The 22631-nt window shown below is 51.0% G+C and overlaps 9 protein-coding genes across 11 annotated transcripts; 4 read left to right on the top strand and 5 right to left on the bottom strand.

Moving 5' to 3' along the window:
• Nucleotides 1-299: 299 nt before the first annotated feature.
• Nucleotides 300-5500, bottom strand: PV05_01653. Of its 2 annotated transcripts, XM_013466673.1 has the most exons (3): nucleotides 5219-5500; nucleotides 4907-5168; nucleotides 300-4858 (listed from the first exon to the last, which is right to left on the bottom strand). In XM_013466673.1, exons 1-3 carry the CDS (start codon nucleotides 5314-5316, stop codon nucleotides 467-469), a joined length of 4752 nt encoding a protein of 1583 aa, XP_013322127.1. In that variant the 5' UTR covers nucleotides 5317-5500; the 3' UTR covers nucleotides 300-466. The 2 variants fall into 2 exon arrangements, with proteins under 2 accessions (XP_013322127.1, XP_013322126.1); XM_013466672.1 differs by having other exon boundaries at nucleotides 4907-5500.
• Nucleotides 5501-5719: 219 nt separating this feature from the next.
• On the bottom strand, nucleotides 5720-6868 carry PV05_01654. 2 transcript variants are annotated; one of them, XM_013466675.1, is made up of 7 exons: nucleotides 6755-6868; nucleotides 6676-6701; nucleotides 6604-6629; nucleotides 6516-6554; nucleotides 6438-6466; nucleotides 6169-6388; nucleotides 5720-6122 (listed from the first exon to the last, which is right to left on the bottom strand). In XM_013466675.1, the coding sequence occupies exons 1-7, from the start codon at nucleotides 6804-6806 to the stop codon at nucleotides 5828-5830; spliced, it is 687 nt and encodes a 228-aa protein (XP_013322129.1). In that variant the 5' UTR covers nucleotides 6807-6868; the 3' UTR covers nucleotides 5720-5827. The 2 variants fall into 2 exon arrangements, with proteins under 2 accessions (XP_013322129.1, XP_013322128.1); XM_013466674.1 differs by having other exon boundaries at nucleotides 6438-6629.
• Nucleotides 6869-7000: 132 nt separating this feature from the next.
• Nucleotides 7001-9031, top strand: PV05_01655 (translation factor GUF1, mitochondrial; the record flags this gene model as incomplete). Its single annotated transcript, XM_013466676.1, has 2 exons — nucleotides 7001-7719; nucleotides 7768-9031. 2 exons carry the CDS (start codon nucleotides 7001-7003, stop codon nucleotides 9029-9031), a joined length of 1983 nt encoding a protein of 660 aa, XP_013322130.1.
• Nucleotides 9032-9479: 448 nt separating this feature from the next.
• On the top strand, nucleotides 9480-11655 carry PV05_01656 (uncharacterized protein; the record flags this gene model as incomplete). Its single annotated transcript, XM_013466677.1, has 3 exons — nucleotides 9480-9495; nucleotides 9545-10278; nucleotides 10336-11655. 3 exons carry the CDS (start codon nucleotides 9480-9482, stop codon nucleotides 11653-11655), a joined length of 2070 nt encoding a protein of 689 aa, XP_013322131.1.
• A 360-nt stretch (nucleotides 11656-12015) lies between these two features.
• On the top strand, nucleotides 12016-13058 carry PV05_01657 (uncharacterized protein). The gene has a single exon (XM_013466678.1). It carries the CDS (start codon nucleotides 12428-12430, stop codon nucleotides 12614-12616), a length of 189 nt encoding a protein of 62 aa, XP_013322132.1. The 5' UTR covers nucleotides 12016-12427; the 3' UTR covers nucleotides 12617-13058.
• A 293-nt stretch (nucleotides 13059-13351) lies between these two features.
• On the bottom strand, nucleotides 13352-14234 carry PV05_01658 (uncharacterized protein; the record flags this gene model as incomplete). Its single annotated transcript, XM_013466679.1, has 2 exons — nucleotides 13352-13373; nucleotides 13432-14234. 2 exons carry the CDS (start codon nucleotides 14232-14234, stop codon nucleotides 13352-13354), a joined length of 825 nt encoding a protein of 274 aa, XP_013322133.1.
• Nucleotides 14235-16212: 1978 nt separating this feature from the next.
• Nucleotides 16213-18925, bottom strand: PV05_01659 (uncharacterized protein). The gene is made up of 2 exons (XM_013466680.1): nucleotides 18478-18925; nucleotides 16213-18321 (listed from the first exon to the last, which is right to left on the bottom strand). Exons 1-2 carry the CDS (start codon nucleotides 18487-18489, stop codon nucleotides 16801-16803), a joined length of 1533 nt encoding a protein of 510 aa, XP_013322134.1. The 5' UTR covers nucleotides 18490-18925; the 3' UTR covers nucleotides 16213-16800.
• A 104-nt stretch (nucleotides 18926-19029) lies between these two features.
• On the bottom strand, nucleotides 19030-21239 carry PV05_01660 (uncharacterized protein). Its single transcript, XM_013466681.1, has 3 exons — nucleotides 21221-21239; nucleotides 20882-21174; nucleotides 19030-20837 (listed from the first exon to the last, which is right to left on the bottom strand). The coding sequence occupies exons 1-3, from the start codon at nucleotides 21228-21230 to the stop codon at nucleotides 19257-19259; spliced, it is 1884 nt and encodes a 627-aa protein (XP_013322135.1). The 5' UTR covers nucleotides 21231-21239; the 3' UTR covers nucleotides 19030-19256.
• Nucleotides 21240-21389: 150 nt separating this feature from the next.
• PV05_01661 (uncharacterized protein) lies at nucleotides 21390-22555 on the top strand. Its single transcript, XM_013466682.1, has one exon. The coding sequence runs from the start codon at nucleotides 21472-21474 to the stop codon at nucleotides 22459-22461; it is 990 nt and encodes a 329-aa protein (XP_013322136.1). The 5' UTR covers nucleotides 21390-21471; the 3' UTR covers nucleotides 22462-22555.
• Nucleotides 22556-22631: the final 76 nt, after the last annotated feature.

Consider the following 22631-nt stretch of genomic DNA (forward strand, 5'->3'; position numbering starts at 1 on the left):
CATTGAACTATGGAGTGTTGAGGGAGAAGCGCGATCTGCCTTCAAGGGAGGGGAGTCGAGTCAAGAGACCGCAAAGAACCGGGGATATTGTACATATTGCTCAATCACAACGGCAAAAGAGATTACTGGCGTCTTCATCTTCAGTGTTCCACTCGGTCTGTTCTGATTTCCTACCAGTGAACGTGAACGTAGCTCATTGCTTCCCATTTCAAAGCAGGTCAAGCACTGGCTAGAACCATGGCTGAAGAAGCACCCAAAGCCAGATCTACTGTCTCAGGATGTTGGCAGAAGGAGATCAGAGGACAAAGAGCAAAGGTTGCATGGTTCATTTCTGTGGTCATTCAGCTCTTCAAGCATCTATCATCGCTGCAATAAGTGTTTATCTCGTGTCATGACCCATCAGACCATCACATCCCGTCGAGACTTATCTGCAAATCTCATATTCCTTGTCGCTGGTCAATGATTCTTACTTCTTCTTCCTCTCCGCCTTGACAGCCCTATTCCAAGCATCCTCGAATACAGCAGGCTTCTTCCCATTATCTTTCGCGCCCAAATCGACATTGAGATACCTCACAACCTCGACGCTCCCCGTGCCCACGTTCATCGTCTTCCCAACAATGACGCTCTCACTCACTCCTTCGATCTTATCAATTTTCCCCGCGATACCCGCGTCAAAGACATGATCTGCTGTCTTCTCAAAACTGGCCAGCTGGAGCACACTGTCGCGCATCTTGGCCAGGCCGAATCTGGTGATGCCCAACACTTCGCCCTTGTACGTCATCACGTCGGCCAACAGCGCCATGTGTCGCGGGTCAATCGACAGAGACTTCATGACCTCCTGGATCTCGAGAATGATCTTGGCCCGCGCGGCTTCGATACCAAGGACTTGTAGAGTTTCCATGACCGAGTTGGTCTGCGTGTGGTATGGGTCTACACCATCGGTGTTCATGCAGTAGCGCAATCCGTACCCTTCGACCATGACTCTGTGCATTTGTACGGGTTTGCCTGAATCTGCAGCTGGTGCTTTCGGGATGACTGATGAGGCCGGTTCTTCAACTTTGACTTTCGAGGCAGAGCTGTTTTCATCTTTGACCTCTGGCTCCGTGGACTTGGTCTCTGCTCGCTCCTGTTCGTTTTCTGCTTTCACCCTCGCCGCTGCTGCGCGCAAAGCCTTGATCTCGTCGCTCTTCGGATCGTCCTCGGCCATGACAACCGCTCTCGTGGCTTGTGGATGGCCGAGGACATGTACGCTCGGCAGAATGCGTCTTAGTGTCTGCAGCCTCAACAGCCGTTCGCTCTGTCCCTCCTCGTCGATCTTCGCGGCGGTCCCGCGCTTGGCAGACTTTATTGGAGTGTCCGTCGAAAGCTTAAGCTCATCTTTCCCACGAATTTGAAGCCGCAACTTCGCCGCCTTGAGCTGCCGATGCCGCTGGATTGCAAGACATATATCCTCCATGGTCAAATCGAGACCAAGCTCGGTGATTGTATCAAGACTGATCTTGAGCAGAATACAACTTGGCCGGTCCAACGAGTGTCTGATCTCGATGTACTGCGTCACATCCTCCAGGTACAGACACTCAATACGGCCCTTGACGATCCGGCCAAGGCCTTCAGGAATGGAGAGATCTCGGCGACGTTCTAAGCGGCATGTTATCACGGGTGTGCTGATGTCCTTGCTCGCGTTGATGATCTCCTTGATACGCGGGACACCGGCCGTTAAGGACATGCCTGCAACACCAGCAAAATGGAAGGTCTTAAGTGTCATTTGGGTGCCTGGCTCGCCAATAGACTGAGCGCCAACAGCGCCGACGGCATGGCCAGGTTCAACGCGGGCGCGTTCGTACTTTTCTAGACACAAGTTGACGAAGGTTTGGAGGGTCTTTTTGGAGAGTTTGGACGTCAAGTCGAAGCGATCTTTCGTCGATGGAGGGGCTTGGACTCGGACCAGAGTTTGGTCATCGGAGGCGGATCTCTTTTGCTTCTTGACGGCTTTGGGTGATGTTGGTGCATTAGTGGTGCTCTTCCGCCCCGAGCGTCGTGTTGGTCCACTTGACGCCTCGACCTGGTCTTCTTCGGCGTCGCCCTCGGCGTCGGCTTTTCGCTTGCTTGAACTGGATGATCTAGCCGGAGGTAAGGCGTAGCCTCTCTTCTGTGCTCTCGCATCCTCGAAGGAGCGAGCCTTGCCCATAACGAAGTCGTTTATAGACTGCAGAAATGCGCGATGACTTTCGTGCTGGTCCACCAATCTGTCGTCATCAACGTCGTATCCGAGCTCATCACTACTGAGATTGTTACGCGTTAGAAGACCACGTTTCGGCGCCAGGATCTCTTCCATCGTAGCGAAGATCTCGGTATCGCTAAGGCCGGGATCGTTAATGTCGAAAGTGGTAGCTTCGACGTGGGCATAGGTGCGCTCGAAATCGACTGGCTTTGCACTGGCTTCCATGTCAACGGGGTCGAGCTCATCGTCTCCAAAACGAAATTGTACGATGTTCGATGCTGAATTTCGTACTGTGTGATCGTACTGCGTGGAGAGATCTTCCAGTGATTTCATGAGTCGTCGAGACATATAACCGGTTTCGGCTGTCTTGACGGCAGTATCGACCAGACCGACTCTACCACCAACAGCATGGAATAAGAATTCGTATGGGAGCAGACCGCTGAAAAAGCTGTTGGATACAAATCCCTTCGACGGGGGTGATCTTTCGTGCTTTGCAAAATGCGGAAGTGTTCGGTCTTGGAAACCATCGGCGACACGCTTCCCTTCGATATCTTGTTGTCCAAGCAAAGCGGCCATCTGCGTGACGTTGATGTTGGAACCTTTGGAACCCGAGATGGCCATAACCATGGGGCTGTTCCTCTTGCTCAACTGAGAAGTTAGGATGCCGGCGATGTTTGTTCGGACCGTACTCAGCACTCTGACTTGTTCTGCTTCAAGACTACCTGCATCGTCCAGTCCAGGCTTTCTTTTCAGTTTACCTGCCTTGGATGTTCTCACAAACTGGTTGCAGTCGTCAAAGACTTTAGCAATCATATCAGCCTTCTCTTTGATGAGCATTTTGGGTGGAGTGACATCACTGATACCAACAGTAAAGCCTTGATTGCCCAACCATCTCGCGCACAGCTTGGATAGCCGATTCATTCCTTGAGCGGCTGCATCGGGGCCAAAGTCACGGTACAGGATGTAGAAGACCGAGTTTTTCTTTCCTGATCCAACCGTCCCCTTGTCCATTCTGCCGCACAAGACTTCCGAATTGCGAATGCAAAGAAAGCTGTCATCCTGCAGATCTCGATGCATGTCTGGATGGTATTGATTGTGATCTCGGCTAGCAGCATCAAGATTGACCGTCACCGGCGATTGCTTGTTCGGTCTCAGTAGGACACTGAAAACCTGCTTGCCAGTCCACAGCGCTTCCGGTTTTACGATGGATGGTGGTGGAAGCTCGAATTTTGTCTCGGGCTCCAACATGCCCATGCAGATGGTGACGAATGTCTTTCTGTCAAAAAACTGATCCAGATGGCTGAGAAGGAAGGAAGCAGTGATGAAATCCTGAATAGCCGAAATGATGGGTTCACCATTCTTTGGCGTGACGATGTTGTGCTTGACACCCATCAACAGCGTTGCTTCTGTACGTGCTTCTTCTGTTTGAGGAACATGCAAGTTCATCTCGTCCCCGTCGAAGTCGGCGTTATAAGGGTTACATACACATTCGTTGAGTCGAAAGGTACGGTGCGGTCGAACCTTGACGAAGTGACTGAGAATACTCAGCTTGTGAAGAGACGGTTGACGATTGAACAAGACAATGTCTCCATCCTCCAAGTGGCGCTCCACGATGTCTCCTTCTTTGAGGTCCTTGGCTATTAGCGGTGGTTTACCATATCTCAGGAACATGCGAAAATCTCCGTCTTTCTTCCAGACGTAGTTGGCACCAGGCCACACGTGGGGTCCATTTCGGACTCTCGTGCGTAGCTTATCGATGTTGATTTCGTTGACCACTTCGGGATAGGTCATGTTCTTCGCAACCAACACGGGAACGGCAACTTCGTCAATTCTCAAGTTCGGATCCGGGGAAATGACAGTACGTCCAGAGAAGTCGACACGCTTTCCTGAAAGGTTGCCTCTGAAGCGACCCTGTTTACCTTTCAAACGCTGAACAAAACCTCTGATCTGCTTGCCAAACTCTCCCTTCGCAAGGCCTGGCACGTCACTGTTAATGTACATGGCGAGTTGGAGGGAGAGGTAATCCCAATGCTCAACGACAGACTGAACAGGCGCGCCCTTCTCGATGGCTTCTTCGAGGGCGGCATTCGCAGCGACAATGTCGCCCAGTTTCGCAGTAATATCATCTTCTGTACTAGCACCTTCCTGGCCGACTGATGGGCGGATGCAAACTGGTGGAGCAGGAATGTATAGCCACAAGAATGACTCGGGACTGGCAGAACGCAGACCCAACAGCTCGCGGTCGGCCTGCCGTATGCGTTTGAATAGCTTCAATGTTCGCAAGGGGTTCAGATCATCCATAGCCTTCTTGAGATGCTTTTCAAGTTCGTAATTCGACTGCTTTGCATGATTGAAGGACTGATCGAAGTCGACCTTTTCAGGCGGCGGGACCTTCGATTTAGCTGTGGACGAATTGTATGACTTGAATTTATCGTGGGAGATCTTCAGAGAAGATGTTCCGGCCTTTCGGACCAATCCGTTGATGGCACCACATTCAAAGCATGTCTTTGTTTTTCGGCATTGATCCGCTATTCTCCGTACGATAATGGCTTGTCTTAAACTATCATGTTGATTTCTGCGTAAAGCACCGATGAACTTCCGTCGATCGGTCTCGGAGAGGAGGATGCAGGAACAGTCCTGAAAAGGTCAGTAGTGGTCGAGAGAGTCCGAGATGTCAATGCATGCCTTGCAGATGCTTTGGAGTATTTGTATGACTTTCTTGAAGTATCCGACATGGAAAGCAGGTAGAACAAGTCGAACATGGCCAAAGTGACCGTTGCAGGTTTGCAATTGTTCACCGCAGGTTGCGCAGGTGTCTCGCTTGCCTGATATCCCCATGCGCCTATCGAGAGGTCCATATTCGGCGTACGTGCGGCCTTTGTCGAGATCAAAAAGTCGACGGTCAACAAGTTCAACTTGCGACTGATTTATGATATCTTGATCGGATCTGCAGAAGTGTCAGAAAATATTCTTTGCCCTCCCCCGTTGTCTCCATACAAGACGCCGAAATGTAATTCTTTGATGACTTTCGGAACATCATTGACCACCTGCTCTTTACCCGGCCAGTTGTCAGAGACTTCTGTAGCCACAGGCATTATGCTGGAAATGTCACCGCAATACTCGGGACCGAAAGGGATGAGGAAATCGTTCAGGCATAGGTATGTTACAGGCCGGACTCGTAGGGATGACAATTTCAGAGAGAATATTGCATGTTGAGTCCAAGGGTCAATTGTAAAGCAAGTGCAGGCAGTCCGTGGCGGTGTCGAATTTGATTGCGAGCCATGACTCTGAATGAAGGTGGGCGACCATCGCTGGCCAAAATCTTTCTCCAAATTTCAGTGTGTCTTGTGCCCCGCTCCGCCACGAGGCTGTGGGCGAGGTTCACAGCCTTGCCGTTCCGCTCCAATCACCATTGACTCCTGCAATATGGGAGGGGGCGGACGTGGCTATGCGACTAAAGAGGTACCTGGTAGGACAGGGGGCTAATAGAAAGAAGGCTTGATGTTTGAAGAGTCATTATCATTGCAGTGCCTGATCCCGTAACACAAAAGACCCCGGAGAAGCAACATAAAGACCCATAACTCCTCGCTATTGATATTTTGACTCTCAATCAGCCAAACGGTAACTGACCAGGGTATCGACCTTGTGGTTGCTGGTGCTGAAACTCCGTAGTTGCACCTTCTCTCCATTTTTGATCTCTTTTGCATCACTGTCACCCCATTCAATTGGCACGTCCGAGTCGGCATCTGCGTAGACCAGGACGTTGAAGGTACAATTGCCGTCAAGAACAGGCAAGAATGTGACCGAGGCCGTAATTTGTCGGAAGATTGCCTGGATTTCTTCTTGAATCTGGGCTTCCGTCTTCTCTGGCTCTGACGCTGGTTCGGTTCGCGCTGCATCCCTGATATAGTCAGCATCGATCCAACCATGTCGGTGAGATCACTCACTCAGGCGCTGCATTCTCTTTGTCTGGTGCTTTCTTCGATGACCGATGTTTTGAGGCCTTGCTCAGAATTTGTACATCGAATTGCCATCGTTCAACGTGCTCTCCCGTCTCTTTGCTGGTAATGACCACCACTAACTTTGAGATTTTGCCTCCAACCATCCATTTGTTCAACTGTGACATGATTTTTTTGATGTAGGCTTTGACTTGATCGTCGGAGGAGACTGCATTCAAATTAGCTGTTGCGCTCAATGGCAATGTATATCTCCATACCCAGCATGTTGAGTCCATACTTCTTGACACTACGGTCTTTTAGCTGATGTCGCCTCCTCAACTCCGTATCTTACTCACGGGGTGAAGTCTTCCGCAGGATAGACGCCTCTCTGAAATCTGCCAATTGTCAATGGCTCTCTGCTTTGGCTCCTGCATCTGAACTCACAGAATCGTATTTATCGAGTATTCAAACTGATGTATATCAGTAACGGCCAGGAATAGTCGTGTCTGAACTCACAAACTCGGCCACGAGCTTCGAGGAGCCTGTTGCATCAAATGAGCGCGTTTCCCACAAAAACTCAACATTGTTGACGAACCTCGGAGTGCTACCTTATGCAACTGAGACTTCTCTTTCTTTTCGACCGCCATTTTGCTTGATGTTGGAAATGGAGCGCAGGCAAGATGTCAGGATGAGAAGTGCAGGTTCTAATGTTGACGTTGATGGTTGGCAGGGCGATAATCGAATACTCGCCAAATCTTTAAATGGAACATTTCTCTCAGACCACCAATGAAAAGAATCTTCGAGACCGTCTTCACCACCTCAATCATCGATACCTACTGGCATGCGAGGATGGCTGCAGGTCTTTGCAAGGCGAAGAACTGCCCTGAGCAATCCTTCTGCCTCGATATGGTCGGCTTATAACGCCGTCGCTCCTTTGCGAGCTTTTACGACAACTGCACCCTTTCGCGCCGCGCCGCCTACTCCTCCCAGCAGCCTCGAAACCCGGATTGCAGCAATCCCTATCGATCGTTATCGCAACTTTTGCATCGTGGCTCATGTTGACCATGGCAAGAGTACCCTCAGTGACCGCCTTCTCGAGCTGACAGGCACCATTGAGCCCGGCGCAAACAAGCAGGTCTTGGACAAATTAGATGTTGAAAGAGAGCGCGGCATTACAGTCAAGGCGCAGACATGTTCCATGATCTACAATTACCAAGGCGAAGATTACTTGCTCCACCTGGTTGATACACCTGGCCATGTGGATTTCCGAGCCGAAGTCGCACGTAGCTATGCGAGCTGTGGTGGCGCCATCTTGCTGGTTGACGCGAGTCAAGGTGTTCAGGCTCAGACGGTTGCAAACTTCTACCTGGCTTTTGCGCAAGGACTATCTTTGATTCCAGTCATCAACAAGGTTGATCTGCCTCATGCCGACCCTCCACGAGCATTGGAACAAATGCATGATACTTTCGAACTGGATCCTGGAAGCGCTGTTCTAGTGTCTGCAAAGACAGGACTGAATGTGGAAAGCATCTTGCCCGCCGTGATCGAACAGATCCCTGCGTGAGTATATGTGAAATTATTGACAATGTTCATTCTGACCTCGCGCAGGCCGGTCGGCAATCCCAAGAAGCCATTGAGACTCTACCTAGTGGATTCATGGTATTCGTCTTACAAGGGCGTTGTTCTATTGGTGCGATTGTTTGATGGTGAGCTTCGTGCAGGAGATCAAATCGTCTCTTTTGCCACTGGGTCCAAATACACCGTGGGAGAGGTCGGCATCATGTATCCTGATCAGACGCCTCAAAAAGTCATTCGTGCCGGACAAGTCGGATATGTCTACTTCAATCCGTCCATGCGCAAAAGTAGCGAAGCCAAAATTGGTGATACTTACACGAAGGTCGGACTGCAAAAACAGGTTGAGCCTTTGCCCGGCTTTGAGGAACCTAAGCCCATGGTCTTTGTTGCAGCTTTTCCGGTCGATCAAGGTGAATTTGAACGCCTTGAAGATAGCATCAACCAACTTTTGCTCAACGATCGGAGTGTGACGGTACAAAAGGAGTCGTCACAGGCGCTGGGTGCAGGTTTCCGTCTAGGATTTCTAGGCACCTTGCACTGCTCCGTATTTGAAGACCGGCTACGACAAGAACATGGCACCAGCATTATCATCACACCACCTACCGTCCCCTTCAAGGTTTTTTACAAGAATGGCAAGGAAGACATCATCGCCAATCCTGCCGAGTTTCCGGACAGTGAAGAAGCACGTCGGGACGTCGCAGAACTGCGTGAACCCTATGTGCTTGCCACTTTGACATTCCCTGAAGAGTATCTTGGAAGGGTCATGGAGTTGTGCGAAGGCAACCGCGGAGAACAGAAGTCAATGGAGTACTTCACGTCCTCACAAGTCATCCTCAAGTACGAGATGCCACTAGCTCAGCTGGTGGACGACTTCTTCGGCAAATTGAAATCGAGCACCAAGGGATATGCAACTCTCGATTATGAAGAATCCGAATGGCGGCCGAGCAACATTGTCAAGCTCCAATTGTTGGTAAACAAAGAACCTGTTGATGCTGTCTCTCGTGTTCTCCATCAATCTCAAGTCCGACATGTGGGCAAACAATGGGTCGAAAAGTTCAAAGAACATGTCGACAGACAGATGTTTGAAATTGTCATCCAAGCTGCTGTTGGCAAGCAGATCATCGCAAGAGAAACAATCAAACCCTTTCGAAAAGATGTGCTCGCCAAGTTGCACGCTGCCGATAAGACTCGACGGATGAAGTTGTTGGAGAAACAGAAGGAAGGTCGTAAGAAGCTGAAAGCAGTCGGGAACGTGGTGATTGAACACTCTGCATTCCAAGCATTTCTTGCAAAGTAAGGAACCAAATCTCCCGGAGAAAGCACTGTGTACCACGAGAAATGGGCGTTATCCACCGGTTCATCTCCTCGAGTATCAATCCAGAAAGTAAGCTCCCATGACATGTATCAAAATCTGCATTTCCAAAGTCAGGGTCGAGACAGCAACCAGAAGTGCGTTGTTTTCACAATTTCTTTCTTCTCTCACAACCAAGTCGACACTGCCATTGTTATTGAAGGCAACAGGTATTTCTGAAATAGCGCATGCTGAGCCATTTCATTGTTAGCTTTGTTCATCCCTCACATTGACTTTCTTGCAAGCTGTCCATCTATTTCGAGCGTCATAACCACCTCTTTGTTCTGCTGCGTCGCAAGGCAGGCGTTTGTATACTCGAGCACTTCCAGAATGTCTGTGAGGAGGACACCATACTGTCTGACAGACGATCCTTTACAGATTTCGCCCTTTAAAAATGTCTAACCAAATCAGTAAGTGGAAGGCGCGTTGAAGCGAGTGTCGACGACTGACTGCTTTCAGACCGACCTCCACGTCCCCCTCCGCTTCAGACCAATGTTCGGCACGCGCGGCCAGGATCCTCGCGCTCGAACAATAGCAGGTTGTCGAGCAGTTTGTCCCACGCCAGCCCAGCCTCTGCGAGCTCGGCATCGACCTACCATCATGGCGACGAGGCTAATTTGACGCCCAGAGACGCACTCAGAGAGGCGATCTTAGATATTGAGTGTGCCACGCGTGCTCTGCAAATTGCGACCTCTGGCGTCAAATCCGCCATGAGACTCGTGGCGTTGGCATGGGATGATTCATCAGCGCCATGGGATGAAGCGGCATCTCTACAGGCCCATGCGGCGCGTTCACCTTGGCTTGCCAATACCCCAACACTATCTTCCATTTCGTTCCTCGACACACCAATTTCCTCGATTTACAGCCCTCCTCCGTACTGGCGAGACGCGTTGCCAAAAGAGCCAATATCACTAACCTTCGGTATAGAGCTGGAACACGTTTTCGCTTTCGACATATATCCGGGGCCCGGCTTCGAATGGATGGGGTTCGAGGGCCGCGACTGCGGAGGAGACCATCAGGATGGACTTAGCAGTCGTGTACTTGGAGCTGACATTGAAGGTGTAGTTCTCCCTGCGAAGTCCCGTCTTGGTATGCCATGCTGTACGATGCCTGTGGCACTCTGCGTCCTCAATCACGCAGGTCTTGAGGGTGTAATTGATGGGAGCGGTTATGCGTCGTGGAGCCTTGACAAAGTAAGTCGAATGCTAACATCTTACCTTAGCGCAGTGGCTAACTATATTGCAATGTAGGACTTATCGATCCGGTATTCTGCTGACCTATGCAAGGATCTGCCAGGTAAGCTCGACGCATATATGGAGAAGAACTGGATACAGGGCCGCCACGAATTGGTCTCCCGAGTACTAACAGCCCCTGACAAGCTAACATTTGGAACATTCAAATGCAGCCGTGCCATGAAAGAAATCGAGAGTTATTTGCAAGCCATACACGGTACATCGACCGACCCATGGGGAGCGTTTGTCAATAAATCCTGTGGGTTCCATGTGCACGTTGGTCGTACATATCCGGATTCGGACGCAATGCTTCCGTTGCCAGTTCTTCAACATCTGGCTTACCTGCTCGTCCAGTTTGAGGAGCTGATTACCGCTCTTCATGACCAAGATCGACGATCCCGCGGCAATGGAGACTCCCGATTTGTGGCATCAAACTTGATGGGCATTCGCCGCTCTGAGCATTGGTGCCGGCGAATTGATGAGCTCGACCTTGCGATGGCCCAGAAGAAGATCTTCTCCAAGAACATGACCGCCCATATTCTTGCGAAGATGATGGACACGGATATCACACCGTACGACAGGTTCGGAGGCCGTGTCAGCGGAGGCCGCCTGACACGATACAAGTTCGTCAACTTCCAAAGACTGACGCAGACTGGTGATGCTAAGACCATCGAGTTTCGCCAACATAAGGGCACCGTGGACTTTGACGAGATCTCTCACTGGGTCCATTTCATTTTGAGCCTGGTGCGAGCCGCAGAACGAATGGCCAAGGATCCTACCGGCCTGCACAGCAGCCCTGTGTCTCCAGTGGTGCGCATGTCGTTCCGCCGTAAGCAAGCGGCCAAGTACACTATCCGGTGTGCAAAGTTGCGAGACGAATTTGAGCGTCTGTTTGCATTGCTCGAGTTTGATGAGGAGACACGTTGCTATTGGCACCAGAGGTTCGTTCAACTCAATCCCGCAGAAGTCCTTCGAGTCGAAGAAGACGAAAACGGGGTCGAGTGGATTGCCGACGATGGTAGATGCCCTGCTTGCAGTCAGGAGGACCAGGACCAGGAACAGGACAACCTAGTGTTTGCTGGCCGAGAGCAACTCTCCCCGAGTCTCCCTCGTCCGGATCTGCCATGGGGCTCGGAGGCTATTGTGACTGACGAAGAGACGTTGGAAAATCCTGACGCTGCAGTACAGCACGACATCGAAGTCCTTCCGGCAGCACCTAGGACTGTAACTGGTCAGGACAGAAGAATCGATAGTCTCATCGGTAGTCCTCAGTGGGACGAGCTCGTTCAGGCTACGAACTTGTTGCGGTTACACAGCCCTACAAGTGTGGAAAGGTAGTCTGCAGTGTCTGGTGCGTGTGATGAGGACACGGAGGATAATTCATATAGGATCTTGTTTAGATTTGGGCTTTATGTACGGAGTACTGTTATTTACGGACTATGTAGGTAGTATAGTCGTATTGTCATAAGCGGCATGACGAGCAGCTTGGTTCACAGTACTCAACGATAGTACATAGTAGTTGGCTCTCCACACCCGCACCACACTCTCCTTTTGTTTACCCCCATCATCCCCCTTGATTAGGTGCCTGGGCTCCAATTCCAATGGATCTCGACCGGCCCGCTACCCCGACTTCCCCGACCGAAAATGTCTCGTCGTCCTGATCTCCGACTCTTCCAGGTTCCATCGCTCGCCTCGTCCCCTTGTTGCCCTTGACCTGACCGCGTCGAGGCTCTTGGGATCTGCCGGGATGCGACAATTGCGATAGGTGGTCGTGGCGGTGTACCTGCGTCAATTAAATTTTCTCCTTTTTCTCTTACCGCCACTTGTCTCCCCCTTCCTGCGTATATCAACACACACCGTGCGCCTCTCCCTTGTTCCCTCGCTCACTCATTTTTTTTATCAGTTTGTTTATAGAGCATAGACTTGTTGCATTCCCGCATTGCTTTGCTTCAGTCTTTCGTTCCGAGAACTGATTAGGCCAACACTCCACACTCACTTTCCCAAGGAGGCTTTTCGATTACGTCGCGACGATCAACAACAGAACCGATAGACAAAACAAGACACATCCAAAAAGCAAAGCATCACCAGAACGAAGAACCAAAAAAGAAAAATGTCTCACTTCACACTGACGACCTTCCTCGCCACCACGGCTACTGCATTGGCACCCTTTGTCATTGTGTACAATATGCCACAGAAACAGACACAGACACACTTGGCCTCGAGTCTGCCCAAGCCCCGGCCGCTGGCAACATTGAGGGAGGTCAAGGAGCAGGGCAAGTCCGAGTTCAACCTCGTCTAGATGGGACCACGACACTACATCTTCCAATATACGCGCAATGCGATGCGATAGTCTCGGTGATGATGATGGTGACAGGGACGGCGACGCGCATTTACAATCGAATTAGCGCTGTTTAGTGCGTTCACAATCAGCGACTTGGGTTTTGTGGGATCGGGTGTTTCATGACACTGGCGCAGGCACGGAAGAATAAGAGGCAGTATGCGGCTGTGAGAGGACTCGAGGATAATGGATTGAGTAAGGGATTACTTGACGCGTTCCTTTCCCTGGGGGATTGAGCATTGCTTTCCAGAGAGTCGTTTCAAGAGAAAAAGGGTTGCAGCTTTTCCGAGTACCTCGATGGCATAGACCAAGACCATTATCTTTGGCGTGCTCCCTTACCAGAACATGGAGTGCGCATTGCTAGAAAGGAATAGAATGATGGAATACCAGGAATGATTGCCTTCTCTGTCGTTCTAATTCGCGCGACTGGTACTCCGTAAACCAGTGCAAATTAGACGTTTATAGGAATTTCTCCTTGCGCCCCTGACTTCTACTCGTACGGTATTTCGGGGTTAAACCTTTCATCTACCTCAAACATGCACAAGAGTCATCCGGATGGCACAGATACTGAACCAAAGGGGCATCATTTATGTGACCATGAACATCGTACTAGCACTGCGTAGCCTGAAGAAATCATACAAGTCCCAAATCTAAATCAAGTACTTCGCAAAGAAGTCGACACACTTAGTCCCTGCCTCATCGACCTTGTCGTACAAATCTGCATGGGTCAATCCGTCGAGGACGACCAATTCCTTTGGCTCTTTCGCCTTGCCCACCGCCTCTTCACTATACCACTTTGTGCGGCCTTGGTGCCCGTGATCATTAGAAGCGGGCGAGGGCTGATCATGTCAATGAAATTGAACGCGTCGAAGTTGGCCATGATATCCCAGCTTCTAGGGAGGCACGTATTCGTCGCTCGGGGGTGGAAAGCTCTCGGGGTGCGGTAATAGTTGGCCAGATCTCTAAAGGACTCGGGCATATCTGCCGGGCCGTCCTCAATCTTTTCTGGAAGAAGGTGAACTATGGGCACTTTGTCGTGGCCGGCGACGTCGCTGTTCCGATCCTTGGCCGCGGCGTCGAGTTGAGAGTGTAGAATGCTCATGTTGGATGAATCCTTGTCAAAGCCTCGACGGGCCATTGTGCCCACGCACACCGCCGCCGATGTGGCACAGGCTTTGATGCGCAAGTCTGTCTGTGCCGCAAACGGCGCGTAGCCGCCCGAGGCACAAATGCCCAGGACACCGATCTTGTCGCTGTCGACGTCCGACAGGCCGACAAGGTAGGTCACGGCGGATCTGATGTCCTCGACGCGCTGGTATGGGTCCTCCAAGTTTCGCGGTTCGCCCTCGGACTCTCCCTGGTACGCAGCATCGTAAGCTAGGCAGGTAAAGCCACTGTTGGTGAGCACTCGCGCATAGTTTCTCGGTGGTTGCTCCTTGATGCTGGTCCAGGGGTGGCAGATGACGACAGCTGCGCCCCGTCGGTCCGGAGATCCTGGCACTGGACGGTACAAGTGGGCAGCAAGTTTGCAGTTGCGGGACAAGAACGAGACGTTCTCGGGCTGAGGAAGAGAACCCATCGTCGGCAGAATGGGACGTGATTTGTTTCGCGAAAATAGTTGTCAAAAGTCACCTCGAGAAGAACAAGTGAAGCCGTGATCTGGAACACTTTTTGCGCAATGTTGCTCTTTTCTCACTTACTGGTATCAGGATGGGCCATGGCTTTATAGCAGAGCAAAGTGCTCTCTTCGCTGAGATAGATGTACGTCAGCGTACAGCATTGGCATGGAACCCGTCCACGAGGATTCGTCAATGTACAGGCTTCTGCTCAGAAATCTCGCAACCAGCCCTGAGGCTTCAGCTCACGGTGATAGCGGCCGCTATGTGCCATGCTCGCAAAACGCTGATATCTGTCAAATCCGGAGCCGATGAAGACTGGCATGTTGTGGACTGTAGAGTTGGCCTGGCTCCAAATTGTTGATGTATGGACACGTGCTGGACGACCATACAAGACGTTAGATTTCTGTTTTTGACTATGCTATAAGTGAGTCAAGGGCAGTACAGCGACGCGGAGAGATGGGTTGGAACTCGAATACTGATTCCACGACAACTTATATCGATCGTAGTAGGGTTGTGGTGTCGTGTTCGTTCTCAAGGTCGTCGTTGTAGTCGAGGTTGTACTCGTGGCTCGGCTAAGAAATGGATCTCGTTACCCGAAGCCACGGCGCTCGCCTTTTTCCAACGTCCATTATTGACACCACCAACCAACATCCCACGCTTCTTCACGCTTCCCAGCTGTTTATCTTCCTTTCCCTTCCGGACCACTGCTGTTCTCCTTTCCTAGTGTTCACAGATCCTTCCATGCCGCATACAACGGTGCCCACCACACCTAAGCAGACTTGCAATCCATGTTCCACTCTAGAGACGAGATTGAAGCCACACTATCCCAATGCCTCAGCCCTGTGACTCGTGATCCCGACTGCCTGATTACAAGGGACACAAGATAATCCTAGCTATTCACATGACGTATTGTTCAACATCAAGTACGCACGAAGTCCTTCTCGTTCGAACACGTGGGCGATGTCCTGCATTTGGTCCGAAAGTGATAGCGAGATCCTACCTTGGAAGGGCCCAACCATCCCAGATGAACATCTCATCATTCGCCCACACCTCATGCAGTCCGACCCTTGGCTCCTTGTCGGCTGATGCACTCTTGCGTGGGATGTCTTTCATGAAAGAGGAAAGAGGGGTCCGTCGATGCCCAAGGGGTTGGTATATCAACGTCGTTTTCCTTTTTCTTTTCACCTCTCACTTCTTCACACACGTTGGCATTGCAGACTCCTGAAAATCAATACTACTCGTACAGCTCCTCAAAGAATCACATCGCTCAAAAACAAACAAACACCCACTTCAGAGAACAATGGGTCCCTGCGCGTCTTGCAACTGTTGCTCCGGCTCCTGCAGCGGCTCTTGTGCTTGCAAAAGCTGTGGAGTGCGTACTTCCTGACCTCCTGTCCACCATGCGGTCGTCCCTCTGAGATATCATATTTCAACCTTCTACCATGTCCGAGTACACCTTGCCTTCCCCTCCTCCCACTCCTCGCTGGGAAACCGTCCTGCCCTGTCCTGCTCTTCCTTGCCTTGCCCCGTCAACTGTTCGACCATATCCAGCATAAGCCCCCTCCTTTTCCTCAATTCTTGCTTCATTTTCCCCCTACCACTGCGCTCTGCGTCATACCATCCTCCCCTCGGCTTAGAGTGTCATAATGCTGACCTGGGTGACAGCATTAAACGGTCTCCTTCGACCACCACTGCAACCGATCGCCAACACACTAGCCAGACACACAATACAAGGAAAGAAACCGGGTACAAAGTTGAGGCAGTAATGCAATGACAATGACAATGGCAATGATAATGACGGCGGCGAAATGGACGGGGAGGCAATTGACATGACCAAATACACGCTCTTTTCCTTACAAGGTCAAAGGAGGATGGAAGGTGGAAATTTCATATACCCAAACTCAATATACCCAAGTGGAACATGGAGTACATTGAATACCTTTTGACTTTCTTCCTGCTACTTCTGGAGCTCCTTGGATCGAGAGGTTCGACATGGTAATAGGAGATAGCGACACCCTTCGAGGAAAACGGCGCCAGCAGCACAAATTTGACTTGCCATATCACCAAGAGTCAATAAGCCACTATCACCAAAGATGAGCACAGCAAGCCTTAATTGCTTGAGAGACTCCTGCTGCGTCAAACAGGCCGCACCTCATTGTTGAAATAGAGAAGTCGAACTTCGGCATTATGTTGTTACTTCAACTCAATATATTCAAGCACGCACCACGCTATCGATCGCTGCTATATAAAGCAGGATATCCACCCACTCGGTACAATCGCCTTCTAGATACTAACGTAATTCTCGAGTCGCTTCGATGTATCGCGGTATCATTTGCTCAAGTGTCAATTCGTATAGCAAAATTCCGCCATGCCCAGGGACATCCACTCCCCGTATCTCGTGTATCTTATATGGTGTTGAGGCCGTTCCATCATTAGTGTTTGGTTGGGGCTTCTTGAACCCTACATCCTGGACCACCAACGGTACATGTCCAAGCGTGTATGGTAGAAGTACAGGCTGTATGGTATCTAGACAACGACCTGTCGTTGCGCAGTCTCGCTGACCGTCAGCGGTGCGCATTGGGGTTTCATTTTGAACGCCTGATTAGCGCGCGTCTTTGCAACTTCCAGGTCATCCCGTTCCCTCGACGCCGCAATTGGGGCGCTCGGCGATTTCGGCCAAGTTTGAGTCTGACCCATAATCGGCATATGAGGCGTCGGTGTTGTGTCCTCGTCCCGCAAACTTTCCAGCTGGCCGAGTGATGTTGACTGCCCACGATTTTGGACAGCTGAAGTCTTTGCAAATCGCGGCAACTCGTCGCTAACGGACTGGTATATCGAAGGCTTTCCAGCTAAGGGAAGTCCTCCGAATCGGTCCCCGAGACAACGCAAAATCGCCACAAAATACTGATGGAGGTAGGCGAAGATGTTCTCGTCGCCCACAATTTCCGCCAGACTTCTCGGCGTTGCATGTCCCCCTCGTCGCGGATGGCCGTCAGGGTCGACGGTTCGCGCTGTCAGGAAGGACGACACTGGGGTGTAGTTTCTCGAAGATCTGGACTCGGCGAGTTGTGCTTCTTCTTCCGCTTTTTGCCGCTGCTCTTCCAGGTGTCTTTGCGCCGCAGCTTCGATGCCCTTGGCCATGCTCGCAAAGGCTTCCCAAAGCATAGGACACGCTTGGAACGCACGGCTGGCATCTTTTCCGGCGAGAGCGATGAAAGCATACGCCCGCCGCCGTCCACGCGCTCTTGGATCTGTTAGTCGGAAAACGTAGGATATCGTGTAGCCTATATTTGAGTCACCGAAACAGAAGGGTCCGTCCGACATCCCTCGCGGAAGGAGTTCACAAGATAATGTTCGAATGACGGACGCTCGTAATTGCGCGTAGCCTTCTGGATCGTCGGGAGATTTTGCAGTGAGGTATGTCAGGGTGTGATCGTGGCAGCCGGCATTTGAGTGAGGGAGAGATTGCGTATGAGACTGTGAAGAGGCAAAAGACGAGCCGTAGGATGAGGGTTTCGAGTCATGATTGACGCTGCTGCGTCTTCTTTGGCGAAGGCAGACGAATTCCCTCGAACGTAAAACTGGTGCACTGCTTGTGTCCTTCCCGACCGATCTCTTGCTGCCAGGAGCTCCTGCTGGTATCTTCTCTGCTACAGCCTTGGGGACGCTGAAGCTGCAACTGGCGCAAGTATCACCTTGCGCTCTTCCATAAGGCCACTGTGAACCAATTTCCCGCTTCTGCTGAAATAGGGGGTGCTTCTCAATCGTCGGGCTTTCTGGCTCGGTCTCGGAATCTACCGTGGTAGACGCGCCAGAGAAGTCGGTGGGTAAGGTCAAGTTGGTGTCGGTCTTGCGTATAAGAGGTGTTGTATGGTCACTCTGGTTAGAGTCAAAGGATGAGTCGTGGACTTGGGTAGTCAAGGATTCAGAGGAACAAGGTCGTAGTGGCGGCGAAGGAGGAAGGCATAAAGCACATTCTAATGGGAGGACTTGTGTACAGAGGACTGATTTGGGACCATGCGCTTCGCAGAAATGCGTGAGTGCGAGCTGGAGAGGCCATTAGTTTTTGTTCAAGGACGAAAGGTCATGCGCAAGCAGGCGTCAATGCAAACATGTCATGCGCCTGACTGCTTGCGCCATTGAACTGGAAGATGATGCCAGAACAGCACACATGACAGCACAGAAACTCGATCTTGCACTTACTGTAAAGTCCATTTCTTCTCTTTGTGATCTCTTCTCGGACTCGGTTCTATTGTCTTTGAGGGTGGTTGTACATGTTTCGGAGGCCGGCGCAGCTGGGTAAACCGAAGCCTGCCATGGGAGACCGTTCCAGTTCCGCGACCAGGAACGGTTGGCAGCTTTGAGGAAAAGTGCACTTTGCTAAGAGCGATTGCGCAGCAGGTTCTATACCGGAGCGACGAAGTCGAGCAAGGTGAGAAGTCGTGTGACCTGGCGTTCAAGGGAGAAATGTTCGCTGCGAATAGTAACGGAACGAGCCGGCGCAGTGGACACCAATAAATGCAACAGTGCGCCGATTGAAGGGTCCGTGTCTCGAATGAAGAAAAGACAAAGTGGACAATGATAGAGAGGAGATTATTGTTGAGAAGGGAGAGGGGTGAAAAGGATCTGGCGACCTGACCTTGTCGTCGTCACCGGCAGTGGCAGTGGCAGAGGCAGCGATGACACGGGGCGGCCCTTCTGATGAATCTCAGACCGCCACTTCGGTGATGGAAATCCGCCGTGTCCAATCAGGGTGGCATCAATGACAATTCTTCGTTCATGCACGCTAATGTACTGTGGTACACTACTCAGCACCTATTTCATGCCGCTGTTGGTCTGGACCATCTCCTGGTTTCTGGCTTACTGAGGTTACTGAGGTTCCTGCGGCCACCAGTCCCGGTGCGACGGTTATGCCAGCAGGGGTTGGCAATTGCCGGTCACACCACTTGGACCACGGAGTGAACTGTTCCGTTTATCCAGCTTCAGACCAACATCTTCGGATCCTGTCTGTCGCTTCCGCTACTTCTTACCTCCTTCCGAGCCCAGTCTGTCTTGAACTTTCCGTTGGGAGTGGCTTTGTGGATGATGAGTGCTATCCGACACCCATCGTGCCTCACGTGTAGCTTCTGGGAATTGACAGGAGTGACGAGACTTAATTGTCGTTCCACAACATCGACCCCTGCCACCATCCCAAAACCAATGCAGTGAGATCCCTCTGCAGAATACGGAAAAGCATGAGGCGAGGAACCCTGCAAAAGTCGGGGTATGCGCTCGTTTGTGCGAGTGGCATGCCATTTGTCTTTTCTGCAGCGCTGGAGGCCGTCCACGTCCATAACTTCACCTTCCTGGTCAATCGGGGTCAAATGTTCATGCTGCTGCTCCTGAACGAGCAGCATAGCCACAATACTTCCTTCAAGGGCATCATATGTGTCTTCAAGCGCGACATTTCCACCTAGTAACACGACACCACAGATATCGGGATTGTTGCCGCCATAGCTAAGTATGACAGGGTTCCGAGCCAGGATAGGGGTGTCAGTCCAGTACGGACTGCCGCTCAGACATTCTGACATGTGAAAGTATGACTGCATTTGAAGATCGTGCTCTCGAGCAGGAGACATCTTGTCAAAAACTTGTGCTGGAATCTGATGAATGCGACATTCGACGGCCTCGGCGGATGGTTTCCAAGCTTGTAGGTGCGGTGAACTGGGCCTAGTGTCCATGCAGATGATATCTGTTGGTAGCATTTTTTTCCATAGACTGATCGCAATATGCTGCTCAATGTCGTTCAGCCATTTCGGGGCGAGCATAACGACCGGCACATTCTTCTCCTCGACTCGATTATTCTGCTCAAATGCCAGGAGATCACTAACTCGCTCAATATGCCAATCAGATAATTCTGTGTCGTCAAAGTCACCCAGAAAATGAGTCTTCAGGATCCGCCCAGCTGTGGATTGAGCGAGCATTACCTGTGTGAATGACGGCCCGAAGCCAGGACCAACAACCTTGACAAGACTGATTGTCCCAGGAGGTGCAAATTGCGGCATCGTTGTATCGAAGTCAAGCAGAATGAGCTCTTTACTCGTGCCCTGAGCCGTTAAGAGCCGATTCAGCAAACATCTGACGAACGTTGACAACCCAGAAGATCGTCTACCACAGATCAAGATTCTGGGACAAGATGGCGCGGATGGCTTCGCAGCCTTTGGGCTAGCAAAATGCGAGAGAACAGTCTCCCAACCGTTCAGGTTCAACTCCTTCAGCCGCTGAGGTGCCTTCAGATCCTGTTCGAAGGAAACTCCTAGAAGGTGGAAAGACAGTCTAGATTTGACAACGCCCCTGGGTTCCCATTGGTCTCTTATGCCAATATATGGCAAGTCTCGAATCCCATCTTCAATTGATTCAAGTTGGACCTCGGCTTTCGATGTCAGTGCTTCGATAGGTGGTAATGCGTCAGTAGCCGGAGCATAGACGCGATAGGTAGCAATAGAAGCATGAATGATGGCGCCATAAATGGAGATTGATCCATGTTTGACCCATAGACGACATGACCCCAGAACGACACATTTCTTTGATTGTCAGTGCAGCCAGGAAAGCTTGAGATTAAACGGACCTGGCCTCGAGACAATCTGACCTTGATGGTCGTCTGATCTACGTTTTCCACTTCTCGGGACGAACTGAAATTGACAGCCGATGCCTCCACTAATGTCGAGAATTGGTTTGATGTCGCAATTTGATCGCTGCCGTCCTTGTCACTGCCTTCGTCCGACAAGTTTGGCTGAGATGCTGGGTCAGGAAGCACATTTCGAACCACTGGTGTTGGCGAGGGCGCTGGAGGAGTAGATGCAGCAGACCGCGCCTCACGCAGACGGCGCTGCCTCGCAACTGCGCTCAATCTCTCACCATCTGTCGTAGATTAGCAGTGCATAGCCTTGTCATGATTACCACTTACTCGCAGGCATACAACTGGATGTGGTACTGGAGAGAGCGCATAATAAAAAAGCACTTAAGGAGAAAAAGGACAAAAGCTAGCAGCACGCTAAAATATTAGCGCACGGCTATTGCCGCGAAGATTTTGTGCTCGTTGATCTTCAAATTATTTTCCGGGCACGAGAAACAAGGACGACCTGAAATCATTACACCGACCAGCACTCCATCTCTTGGGACTTGTGGTCAGACCGAGTGCGACACTCACGGCTGACCATGGCGAAGAAAAAGGAGGTTGCCAAACCAAGCAACCTCAGCGAAGAGGTGGTTCATGATTCGAGTGATGAGGACGAGCCCCAGGTCGCGGAAGTAGAGTCTGAATCAGAATCAGAATCTACAACACCGACATCAAATGCCGAAGATGACTCGGAGTCATCAGATGATAGTGGACGAGACGACTCGGAATCTGAGTCATCAACCAGCTCCGTCCCAAGCAAGAAAAGACACTCGGAGAGCATTTCAGAAACTCCCTTGAAAAGAGCAAAGAAGACGACATCCTCGGCAGTCCGAATAGCTCCTAAGCCGTTCAAAGCACCGACAGGCTACGAATCAGTCACACTATCAACATCGGATTATGCCTCGGCTTCAGCCGCTCTCTTCGACGACTTGGCCGGCAAGCAGATCTGGCATATTTCAGTGCCTGACTCTGTGTCCATCGAATCTATCGAAAAACTCGATATTCAGGCCGCACTAAGGGGAGAAAAGATCCACAGCAAAGATGGCGTTGATTACAACATGCAGAACATAGCCTCCAATAACGAAACGGTTCTTCTTCCCGAGGGCCCCAAGTCAACCTACAAGCAGGCAGCGAGGATCGAAAGAAGTTTTCGAATGCAAGAGATGACTACCAAACCTGATGTGCAGGACGATGATGCGACACAGACGCCGCTCGTGTTCACGGCCACACAAACTGGCAAACCCAAAGTGGTCCGAGAACAGCCCCAAGGCTTGAAAATGCGCTATTTTCCATACGGGGCTCCGCCAGCAAAGGAGGAGCTTGAAGACGTCGAAATGACCGACACGTTTCAGGTCCCTGAGGGTGTACCGGAACCATCACCGAAGAAAAAGTCCAAAAAGTCCAAACACGCGTCTCAAGGGTCGATGACCGGCGAGCGTCCTCAAAAGTCTAAGGAGGCGACTGGCGAGGTTCCAACAGAAAAGAAGAAGAAGAAAAAGCCCAAGTTGGTGGATGAAGATGTCTTGTAGAAGACTTGCTGAACGATAAGCATCTGCTTCTGTTGAAGTGTTTTACCGTAGCGTATGATGGCCATGAGCGTCACGTGGAGCAACTACTAGTCACGTTAGTGTATGGATAAGCTTAGCGTGAACTTTGCGCGGGGAAAATCGCGACAGACAAGATTTCTCCACGAGAAATA

Source organism: Exophiala xenobiotica, assembly GCF_000835505.1.
Source record: "Exophiala xenobiotica strain CBS 118157 unplaced genomic scaffold supercont1.1, whole genome shotgun sequence".
NCBI lineage: Eukaryota > Fungi > Ascomycota > Eurotiomycetes > Chaetothyriales > Herpotrichiellaceae > Exophiala > Exophiala xenobiotica.